Here is a 12,680-nt window from a genome sequence, read left to right as displayed (position 1 = left end):
TAAATATATAATTCTCACTATACCCAGTTCAACCATTATATATATATATATATATTATTTCTTAATTTAAGAAATTATATTATTTAGCATATAATTGTATTATATTGATAAAAATTATCATATATTTTAATTATTCTCTCTCTCTCTCTCTCTCTCTCTCTCTCTATATATATATATATATATAATGTTTTAATATTCATGGAGTGTATATATATATACATGTGTGTGTGTGTGTGTTATGCGTATAATTAAAATTGTTGTTTAATAAAAAATCATTTATGTACTTATCTAAATATTATTGCATATTTATCTAATTAGCTATAGCAGTACCGTAGGACAATAAGCTAACTCCACGTCAAAATCATGTGCTGAACAAAAATATAAATATCATGGGTTGGACCCAAATTAATAAAAAAATAATTTTATCTACTTTTATAATTAATAAATAATTAAATTTATTACACGAATATTTATCTCCACTACTATATATATATATATATATACTGTACTGTGTATATAAAGTACGAGAGTCTCAGTGAACCAAACCCTTCTCTCTTTTTTCTTCTTTCTCATTTTCTTCCTCTATATGGCCTCAGCGTGCAGCAAGGACTGTATAAACGACGTCGTTTCCTGCAGGATCCAGTCAACAACCTACGTGAGCCTCCACCGATGGCCGGAGTCCGAGGCTGAGTTCATCATGAGATCTGTCACCGGAAACCTAGCCGCCGAAGTAAGAAAGGCTGGCAGTGGGGACACCAGGGCCGCCGGCGACCGTCAACCTAGGGTGGTGGATTGCATATCGTGCCGGCAAATATACCTGCGAAGCTACAGGTTCTCGAGAAAAGAGACTGTTCAGGAGAAGACGAAGAGGTGTCTGGAAAAAGTTAAGGAGAGGGCCCGGCTGATGACGAAGAGCAGGCCATTAATGGCGACGTCAAAGGTGGTGATGGCGAAGGGTAGAAATAGTTGCAGAGGAGAGAAGGTTAGGAACGGTAAGTGCTGTGATAGTATGAGGAAGATGAGGAAGAAGATGAAGGAGTGTTTTATCAGGCTGTTATCTTGTACTGCTCAGGTTGATGTGGCTGATGATCATCATGATAATAATCACAAGGGTTAGACATTAATTTTTCTAAATTAACAGTTTATTCTAATTATAAGGTGATAGTTTTTTGTATTTTTATGGTTCTATATACATATATTTTCTAGTTTTGTTTTTCGTTTTCTATGCGGGAGATATACTGAGTGTTGTGGGTATATTGCAATATTGAAGAATATATATATATATATATATATATATTTATATTACACATACGCACACACACATTAACTCTCTCTGTTCATGTATTATCACTCTTAATTAAGTTTTATGCGTTAAACAATAAATTATAAGCAATCGTTTCTCTTAATTTCTTGCTGAAAACATATATATATGTATATATAATTCTATATATAAGTATTGATCTGTTAATCAAGTGAAAGATTTGGTGATTCTCGATCAAATAATATTCATATATTAGCAAATAAAAGCAAATCCGTGACTAATCTTATAGTTTCTGCCATTCGTTTAAAGAATATTTTACTATTTATTTTCGCTCTTATGGGCAACTAATAACAATTAATGTACGTATTAATTAGCTAATCAATTAATTATAATTAAAATAATATTATTATTATACACGGCCTCTCATTATTTATCTATGTACATAAAATATTATTCTCATGCAAAGTATCTTCGCACAATAATTAATTTAAAGAGCACGATTTTTTCCCCTAGATATGGAAACCAAAAATTTACAGACCATAGAAATGTATGTATATATATATATATATATATAAGCGAAGTGTGTGTGAAATTGTTAAGGTAATTTAAGAGGAAATGTAATAAATTTACAAATTATCTACAATATATTTATTAAGAATAAAATGTAATTTCTATAGTTATAGGTGGGTAACCTATGATTAGCATAATTAATTCATAATAAAAATTAATTAATCATGGTGGTGGTGGGGGTGGTAGGTGAAATTGAAATTTATTGGATACACATTCCATAGAGGATAGAATGTTTCCTAGTGGGGGGAGGAGTGGATTTTTTATTTATTTATTATGAAATGAAGTAATTAATTATTTAATCTCAATATACTAAAACTAATTTAATTTATATTGACTAATAATACGTACGTTTTTTTTTTTTTTTGCAATTGGGAGCAAAGTGTCACACTATATACAAATGTAATTAGTGGTAATGGCACGCAATTATAAGGATTAATTAGAAAGTGTCACGTATAATATGGTTTATCGTGACATGAACATTTTTGGTATGTCTTGTATTATTATATGTGTGTTTGTTAGATTATCAGTCAAAATAATGTTTGTTAGATTAATTTAATTTTGACCCATGTACTAACTAGGTTACCTATAAATAAATTATTATCTCTAGCTTAATACCCTCATTCAAACATATATATATATATATATATATATATGATAATACGTGATTATCTTAATCTCTTTATGCTTATCTATTTAATCCAAAAAATTGGTGTACGTAGAGAGGGTCTATCTTTAGGGATGGTACAATTGGGCTGGATTCATATTCATATAAGCTTTAGAATGAGTGTCCAAATTATGATGGTGCATGAATAAAAATACAAAACCATCAATTCGTTATGATGGAATTGAATCTTGAATTTATAAACTTGATCGGGACTCTTGTTTTGGATAGTTTCATTTAAAAAAAATCTAATTACGAAGGTAAAAATTTATCTCTTTTCAATGTTAAAAATTAGATCGGATTTTAACTCGTTATATATATTTTAACTACCGAATTTAACTATTATAAAATATTATTTTTCGTTCATGAACGTATTAAATTTATTAAGAATAAATCTAATTTGATCATCGTAATATTATAATATAAGATCTGTAATATTTTTATTTACGTAATTTTAATATCAAGCTTTTGAGAGATTTGTATTCGGAAAATTCCGAACATGCCTCCTCCAAAATATAGTATAACCCTAAGGTATTGCGAGACAAAATTTATTAGTTACTTAAATGATCAAAACTTTTACATGATATAATCTAACAGCCAAAAATGTAAAGATATCATCTGTTAAGTGCATGTTATACCACTCTTTGTGTTCATAAATTCTAATATAACACATCGAATGCGTTATATTTATAGTAATTCAATAATTTTATGGTAATCATTTAATATTGTATAGTAAATTATCCTCGAAAATTACCAAATCGGGCAAAAATTAGAAAACTGTCGCTGGCGTACTATGCCTACTCCTACGAGACATTATAGTTTTTTCTCATATTCTTGCCTATTCAAGAACCCTAATCTAAGGTGACCAAACACACGATCCCGTTGTATTTTTTTGCTGTTTCTAGTCCATAGGAGGAAGAAGAAAACAGATTTTCTCTCTAACCAAATAAGAATTAGGAACAACCCGACAACCGGAATCTGCTCAGCTATATATGACAAAGAACATACCATTTAACTCTAAACAACCAAAAATACAGTTTAATGCAAAGAAAAGAAGGAAAATAAAGTTAACTTTAAAGTGCGAAATCAAGCCACCAAGAAATTGTTGAGAGTATAACGAAGATAATTCACAGGTCTACAAGAGAATATACCCCCAGCATACAAAATAATTTTTCTAAATCCATAAGAACAGAATTTAAACCCGCGTTCAATCCATCTAACAAGGAAATCCCTTTTCGTGAATCGAAGGAAAGTAAAAACTCAAAAGCTTAAGCTTAGCAGAATTTTTTTTAAAAAAAAAGCTTCCACAGTGCAGCAGAATAGATATTAGGAATTTATAAAGTAAAGAGAAAAAGAAGAAATATACAAAATTTAACGTGGTTCGACAGAAATATTTACGTTCGTGGACAAGACCAAAAAAAAAATTTCCAATATGATGAAGAATGAGAATACATTACTAATAAGGTTATAAAACCTTATATAGACAGTACTATGGATTCCTCCTGAATATTTCCAGGATATGTATCTAATAGTTTCTAAAATATATCCAACATATTCTCAAAATCAAGTCACATCAACAATAGAGAAGTATCAATCAACAGTTCAAACACCGGCAAGAAATTGAAGATACATTCATATTAACTTTAGCAAGGTTTGTAAACATGAACAACCAGTCCACATGATAAATATGCAAAATATCTTTACCTCATAAACAATTGAAACCTCCATCAATCAGAAACCCCAAATGTACAAAAAGAAAACCCGAAAAACTCTGTAAGCAGTTTCATTTCGAAGCTCCACAACCAAGCTACGAAGCTTCACGTTTGGTTGATCTAAATAGAAACAAAGAATACAAATCTATCTCTTACAATCCAAGAATATGACTAGAAACTTCATAAGTTCCGATGCAGCATGTGAATCTAAAACCGGATTTTCTCAACTGGGTATGGAAAATATATGACACTTTAAAGTTTTCCTAATTCTTATCTTTTGCATTCCATGTCTACTTACAGTTAAAAACATGGCAGATATAGGAATTAAATACTCATTCAATACCATGTTAAACCAAGCTGGTTCATGGAACAAATCACCTGCCTTCGGACTTTACCAACTGCGAGAAGACCTTGCTCATGGAAATAGCAGAGAGATCATCGGCACCAGATGCTTCAAACTGAGCGGTGGAAACAGAAGCATCAGCCTGGCTGAAGTTGTTGACTTGAGGTAATAGGTCTCCGATCATATTAGTACTGTTTTCTTCCGGATCTCCTTCGATGACTGCCTCTTGAAGTTGAAGTGCATACTCAAGATTCCACAAGACATCTCCCATAGGGGGCCTGTCGACACCGAAGTCAGCCAAGCATTTCTCAGCAGTTTCCCCGAATTTTCTAAGAGAATCCGGTCGAATTTTTCCCACAAGAGTAGGATCTATTATTTGGTCTAACTGCCCTTTCTTCTGCCATTTCATTGCCCATTCAGCTAAATTCACCATTTCCCTTGGAAGTGATGGATCGATAACGGGTCTTGCACATAGAACTTCAAACAAAACTACACCAAACGAATACACATCCGATTTTTCTGTCAGTTGTTGCCTTCTGAAATATTCTGGATCAAGGTAGCCAAAACTTCCTTTCACTGCAGTACTCACATGGGTCTGATCGATTTCAGGTCCTGTCTTAGACAGACCAAAATCAGCAACTTTGGCCATGAGAGTTTCGTCAAGCAAGATATTTGCAGACTTCACATCGCGGTGAATAACTGCTTTGGCATATCCAGTATGAAGGTAGTGGAGTCCTCTAGCTGCTCCGATGCAAATTTCGAGCCTTTGCTTCCAGCTCAAGCTGGGAAGACCTGCGCCATAGAGATGACTCTTGAGAGTACCATTTTCCATATATTCATAGATCAAGATCATCTCGTTTTTCTCATCACAGTAACCAATCAACGAAACCAAATGGCGGTGTCTGAATTGAGATAACATCTGAATTTCAGTCTGAAACTCGGCAAGTCCCTGTTGAGACTTGGGATTTCCCCTCTTGACAGCTACTTTCATTCCATCATTCATCACACCCTTGTACACCTTGCCAAAACCACCAATTCCGAGAACCCAACTCTCATCGAAGTTGTTTGTTGCCTCTTGAACAACTGCAAAAGGATAGCGATATCCTAAGTTGGAAGCTATGCTGGCAATAGTACCATTCGAGCATTTACTTCCCATTGTATGGGAAGTTTCTCCATTAATGGACAACGGAATCCATGTCTTCGAGTGACCCTGAGCCAACAGCTTCCTTCTCCTGCACACCAGAAAGAGAATTCCAGCCAACACCATTGCAAAAAATGCACCAACAGTCACACCCACTATCATTGCAACATTCTTCTTTGAACTTGAAGCGGATAAATTAATCGGTGGTCCACTAAGGCTGCCTGCAGAATTGTTCATTTTCATGATTTCCAACCCGTTCAGAATAGCATTAGGGAAATCCAAATGCAGAGCAGACGGGCCGATACTAACACGAAGCTTATTGCTAACTGCCGGCACTGTAACATAATCCATGTAATATGCAGCACCCAAAGTATTAACCAAGTAAGTACTAAGATCAAGATCCCTAACAACCAGCCAAGAATCAACATAAACATTGAAGTAAAGCTGGTTGAGGGACAAGCTCACTATATCACAAAAATGAAACCGGAGAAGATACTGATAACCAGGATTAATGGAGAATTCCCATGTTACATTGAAATTGTTGATGGGATTATCAGCTGAATTCATCTCAGAAGCAGTACCATACACAGTTTTTGGAGCAATATCAGGTGTTGACCCACCATCCACATAGTTAACAGCTCCAATATTAGACACACTCTTGGCAAGGTTCTTCTCTACAAGGAAATTCCCATCAGGCACCCAAGTTCTACCTAGTGTATCATTGCTGGGAGTAATAGTTGGTCCACCCATATTAACCCTAGCAACAGTCTCTAATGCCTGCCATAACAGGCCCAGAAATCCCCCAGCTTGACCAATAACGCTGGCATCATCTGTAATCAACTGGTTTGGAACTGAGACAACCTCCAGGGCATTTATGAATGCAAATGAATTATTGGATGGAATGAAGGTGATGATAAGGGTGTTTGTGGTGACGTTTACCGAGAATTCCTTGACAACCCTGGAACGTACAGTGAAATCACTGAGCAGAAGATGATCTTGGGTGGAAACAGCAAAGTTGGCTAAACTCAAGTTGTGGGTGCCAGAAACAAATGGGAAAAAATACAGGCGAATCCAGTGCCTTCCAGATTGGCGGATGGGGAGAGTGTACTTGGAGGTGGAGGTGAAGATTCTAGCTGTTTGGTAAAGTGATGAATCATTGGAGGAGGTGACGGGTTTTGAGGTGTTGGCAAGGAGTTTTTCTGGAGTGGAGAGTAAATCAGATGCCAAGTCATCCGCCATGAAAACTCTACCATCCACAGTTGTGTTGGTGGATGATCCACAATCAATGAGCAAATTATCCACGGGGGAAAATCCAGAGGAAAACCAAACCAAACAAAGGATTGAAAAAAGAGAAATGAGCAGTTCAAATCGTCTATTGCCCATCTGGAAATCAATGGAAGAAGGAAGAAACTGGATCGTTTGAGCTTAGCTGGAACTGAAGTTAGGGTCTTTTGAGCTTAATTCCTTACCTAGATTAACAACAGGAACAAATAGATTAAAATTAATGAATCACAAACCCAGATAGAAAAGAAAATCAATGGCTATTTGGAGATCCTGTGAGCTAGAAGAATAACAAGAAAAAGACTACTCACAAAACGATTACACATTTGTATGATAGAAAACGATAGGAAAACTGACAAAAATTAAAGAGAAAAGATGAAAGATGGCACCTTGAACATCATACGACCTCCAGAGGAGAAAAACCCATACGCGAAAAAATCCCAGAACACAAGCAAATCCGATGGAGTACCCTTTGGGAAAAAATAAAAAATCAGAATTCCAATATTAAAACACGAAACAGAACACGTACAGCGCACAAATCTCGCAAAGCACAAGCTGGTTTGAAGTTGGTGACAAGTGACAGCACCAAGACATTGACAGATTCCTAGATTTTTTTTCCAATCCACCACACTTGGATCAAAAATGAAAAAAAGAAAATAATAAAAGAAGATAGACACTAAAGGGGCCGAAACTCAAAAAGCGATGGAGAAGGAGAAAAATCGGAAAAACCCAAGAATAAACTAAAGTTTTTCAGAGAGAGTGAAAGGAGAACGGAGCTTACCTTGGTCAATGAAAAAAGTAAAACTGTTGTTTTCTCGGTACCCAAACAGAGCGAAACTGATAAGGGGGAATTTATGAAGGATTTTCTTTGCTTATTTATTGGTTTAAATGTTGGTGGGTAGGAAGGACTTCACTGGGGGTAAGAAAAAGACAGTTTAATTTACTTGAAAAAGGATAAAGGTGGTAGATTTTCGTAAGCCGGATTCTTTACTGTTACTGAGCAGTTTTTACCGTGGGTGGCAATAGTAAGATATAAAGTGGAAATAGTAAAATTAAGACTTCCTTAATGGATAGCTATCAACTTGCAAATCAGAGGTGACATTTGTGGGTTGGTTGAACCCAGACATTTCACAAACCCAAAAATAATTTATTTATTTCATATATGTTTTTAATTAAATTTTTTTTAAAAATATAAAAATTTAATTAAAACTATATCATATATATATATATATAAACTATGTTTTAACTTAATTTTTATATACAATAATTTCATACCAATCAAATCAAAGGCAATAACCAATAAAAAAATTATCATATACTTTTGGTAAAATTTAAAATCAAGTAATTATTACGTGAGAAGACCCATTATTACTTTATATTTTTTTAAAACAAATTTGTGAAGATAATTAGAGAATAATTAAATTAATTTATTTTTAGCAAAAAAAAAAAAAAAGAGAAGAAGGGTAACGAGAAAATGAGAAAAAGAAATTACTATTTGTAAAGATTTTAGCTTTTAATCAACTAATTATTCTTAAATATTGAATTAGAATACAATTATGACATTTAATTAATGATTTTCTGTGATGGGGTTAATTCATTTCTTGATTAATAATTAAGTTTTTAAATATAATATATATATATATATATTTAGTGTATTGATTATTGATTGAAAGCTGAATCACTATATCTATATGTAACGGGTTGGAGACACGTATTTGACAATACAATCGTGCCAACTATGTCTCGTATGAATAATGCCATAAGCGTCATGTATGCCATAACCCATGTGAAGACTTGAAATAATAAAAAGCTTCTTTAATACTTTTTCATTTTCCAATAAATTATTTAACTTCAATCTAATTTATTTATTATCTTTTTAATCATATTATACATATCGTAATTTATAAAACCACAAATAATTTAGAAAAGGTGATTTATATTATTAATTTATTAGATTATAATGTTAGATTAAAAAAATTAGAAATGTTAAATTTTTTTATGGTATGATGCATGCTAATGAAGACGATCAAAATTTTGTAACACCCAACATTTGTTTTTTTTTTTATTTTTATTTTTTTTAAAATATAGTTATTTATTTATTTATTTATTTTAATTTAATAAAAAATGTAGGTAAAAATCTGTTAAGAATTAAATTAAAAATAATTTTAGAAAAAATGAGTAAAAATTTAGGTTATATGAGTATTTTTAAAAGAAAAATTAGAAATCAATAGTTAAAATATAATTTAAAAAAACTGCGCCATGTCAGACGTCCGGTCAGCAGTCCCGACCAACCAGAATAAGCCAAGTGGCAGAGGCACTGATGCGGTAGGCCACGCAGGGGAGAATCACGTGGGCGATCCGCGTGCACGCGATCGAACGGTTGAAGTCCGTTCCCGTGCGCACGGACGGCACAGATTGAATTACGATGAATGGTTCAAATTCACTCCCTATTTAATCGCGATCAGACGGTTCAAATTAAAAGCGATGGACGGCTCATATCAAAAGCATATGGGTATAAATAACCCCATCCGCACCCAAACTCTAACCCTTGTCGCCAGAACCCTTCGTCGAATAAGACAACCCAGCTGCCGGGGAGCCAACTGCCGCCATTCACCGCCGCCGCATCGAAACATTTTCTGACTGCCAAAAGAGGTAAAAATTTTATTTTTTACATGAAATTCAATTTTAAACCACTCATGCCCAAATCGGAGTGAAAGAACCGACCAATTGGCTGAAAAACGCCGCTGAAACCTGGCGGCGCCGCAGTGAAAGAACTGGCCAATTGGCCGAAAAATGTTGTCGAAGCCCGGCGGTGCCGCCGCAGGAAATTTCATAAACCGTCTTCAATGAGACCCTTCTCGATTCTCGTTTTGTGTAATTTTTTTACTGTTTTTCTCTCTACAAGTTGACCGAAGTGAAACAATCAACCGCAATGTGAGCTGGAATAGCCGCCGCACCGGAGAGCCCCGACGCCGGTGAGTTTTACTTTTTCGTATTTTTCGGCCCACCGAGGCCCTTTAGCGTGTGTACTCGCAGGAATCGATGTAAAATCGACCGAATTCGGCCGAAAACGGTTGACCCGATTTTCAAAATTGGCCGAGTAGGCCCTGAGACTGATTTTTGGGTTATTTTGGACATTTGTAGGTATCGTAAGCGCGTTTAAGTTTCCGAAGAAAAATTCAGGGAACCTAGGGATCGCCCGTAGGCGTAGTAAATCATTTAATTTTTCGACGTCAAATCAAGTAAGGACCCCTCACCCTATTTCCTATCATGGAATTGAATTTTGAATAAGTGAAATACTGTATTTTATACAAATTAAATAGATATGCATAATTAATTACAGATTGTTAATGGAGCCCGAACCGGACATTATTCTCTATTAATTTCTGTTGATTGATCTTGCAGTCTAAAAGCATGATGGTTTCTGGTTTATCTATTTTATGGTTTAAATGCATGTATTATTATCTTACTTGACCACTGTTTGATTTTGGGATCTAAGATATGATTGCATTACCGGATGCATGTTTATTTATTTATGTAATTATGTTTGATTTGGTAACGGAGACTAAGGAAAAAATAGGAAAGGAGTGTGATCTAATAAACAGGTAAGATGACAGCCTCACTAGATATCCTAAGAGATGGTGGATGGATCAGGTTCATAGGGAGCCCTACCGTGAACGTTGTCCTATACTGGACAGGGTATGCAGACTTGGTCATTCGGCGCTTATACCGGACGGAGTATGGAGACGGTTCGCTTCACCCTCATACCGAACGGGGTATGGGAACGGCTATATAATTAAGATTGTTAAGAGAAATAGTTCACGTATAGTAAGGACACCCCTATGGATTCCTATGGATACTAGTAGGCTGGTGAAACGAGAGACGGTTATGATTTAATTTATTATTAATAAATGTGAATTTATAATATGTTTTATATTGCTGATCGTGCATGAAGTTATGATCTGTATGATATTGTTGCTTCTATAATTTGTTTTCATAAATTCTCAAACGGTAAGTGAAAAGTAAATAATTTTATTTTTAATAAATGTATTGATTTAAATTTATTGATCTATTAGTTGTTTTGATTTTCTACCAACATTTACTTCTGTGCCGGTGATATAGTGTGATGTTCTTACTGAACTAGTGTAGCTCACATCTTATTTAATCATTTCAAATCAAGAGGACCTGGTTCCCGAGTCCAATCCGCAAAAAGATTGCTAATAGATGCTAAATACTTTATATTTTTATTTAGTTTTCTTATTTCTCGTGTTCCTTTCAGATAATTCATTATGTGATGTTTGTTTAGTACTTTTAAGTTATTATGTAAGGGATGTAAATTTTAATATTTTATTTTGTTTTCGCACATAAATTATTATATATTTTATTTTGGATTTCCGGGATCGTTACAGATTTAATAATTAAATTTGGACCCATAATTTTTAATTTATCTTATATATTTATAAAAAAATTAAAAATTTTATGTACTTTTACTAATTGAGATTAAAAATTAAAATATTATTTACTAATAATGATAATGAATATGATATATCATTCCGTGATTGATGCCACATACATGCCTACTTCATGTGTTCACATTTATGAATTATAATATTTCTGTAATACGCTAATTTTCTAAAGTAAATTTATAATTGAATTATAATATTTCTGTAATACACTAATTTTCTAAAGTAAATTTAATTATAATATAGTTGATTATATAGTAACCCTTAATTAGTGGTAATGATTATTAATTGGGAGGGAATAAAAATTAGATAATTACTCGAATCATTAATATTAATAATAATATTCTACATTTTAAATTAAGAACAATTATCAATCTTTCATAAATAATTCATAAATTACGGTTAATTATATTAATACAATTTATAAACGTCACTTTATATAATTATGTTTAAAACATAACATATTAAAATTGAATTCCTCATTGAATATTATAAACGTCGCTTTTGGTATATATTCTGGCATGATTTATTTAAAATTTTTATTTCAAAATTATAAAAAATACAAAAAAAAAAAATGCACGTTAAATTAAATTGATTTGACGTTTGAGAAAGTTTTTAGAGTTGAATTGCTTACATTATTATATTTTATAGTTTTTTATTTGAATAAAATTATATTATATAGTTTTTATTTGAATATTAATAATTGATTCTACGTGCATGCCATTTTGCAATGCGTAGGGTGGATAAGAATTAAATTAATATCGTAACTAATCAAATTAACAAACGAGTAAATATATAATAATACACATAATTATTCGGCCAAAATTTATTATATAAAAATACCCGTTGACAATTTTTAATAATCAAATACTTTAATATATATATATATATATATATATATACGCGTGTATTTGAATGTGTGTGCGTATATATATGTATATATATATATATATTATGTAGAAAGAGAAAGAACATAAACTGAAATAGAAGAAATAAAAAACTATCGACATCACGAGTTGTTGAAGAGTTGTCATTTTGTGATAAATGTGTGTGATTTGGAGCAATTTGATGATTGGAATATTAGCTAGCACATTGCATACATATGTATATATATATATATATATGTATTATATACATATATAGTTACACAATTACGCGTATTTTGAGGACGAAATTCTTTTACACATTTTTATTCTATTACAATTTTAAATATATTTCATAGTATTTAAAAAATTAATTTAATTAACG

General features: G+C 32.8%; 2 protein-coding genes across 4 annotated transcripts; one reads left to right on the top strand and one right to left on the bottom strand.

Annotated features, from left to right (window-relative positions):
* Positions 1-586: 586 nt before the first annotated feature.
* LOC110808594 (uncharacterized) lies at positions 587-1,117 on the top strand. The gene has a single exon (XM_022034129.2). The coding sequence runs from the start codon at positions 587-589 to the stop codon at positions 1,115-1,117; it is 531 nt and encodes a 176-aa protein (XP_021889821.1).
* Positions 1,118-4,109: 2,992 nt separating this feature from the next.
* On the bottom strand, positions 4,110-7,897 carry LOC110826258 (receptor-like protein kinase HERK 1). Of its 3 annotated transcripts, XM_088214357.1 has the most exons (3): positions 7,751-7,897; positions 7,359-7,439; positions 4,110-7,157 (listed from the first exon to the last, which is right to left on the bottom strand). In XM_088214357.1, exon 3 carries the CDS (start codon positions 7,069-7,071, stop codon positions 4,579-4,581), a length of 2,493 nt encoding a protein of 830 aa, XP_088070483.1. In that variant the 5' UTR covers positions 7,072-7,157; positions 7,359-7,439; positions 7,751-7,897; the 3' UTR covers positions 4,110-4,578. The 3 variants fall into 3 exon arrangements, with proteins under 3 accessions (XP_088070483.1, XP_088070484.1, XP_021912565.2); XM_088214358.1 differs by lacking the exon at positions 7,359-7,439 and having other exon boundaries at positions 7,751-7,862; XM_022056873.2 differs by lacking the exon at positions 7,751-7,897 and having other exon boundaries at positions 7,359-7,732.
* Positions 7,898-12,680: the final 4,783 nt, after the last annotated feature.

This window comes from Carica papaya, chromosome 2 (genome assembly GCF_054855325.1).
Source record: "Carica papaya isolate Zhongbai chromosome 2, ASM5485532v1, whole genome shotgun sequence".
Classification (NCBI taxonomy): Eukaryota; Viridiplantae; Streptophyta; class Magnoliopsida; order Brassicales; family Caricaceae; genus Carica; species Carica papaya.
The sequence above is the reverse complement of the archived record's forward strand: the minus strand, read 5'-3'. Positions and strand labels throughout refer to the sequence as shown.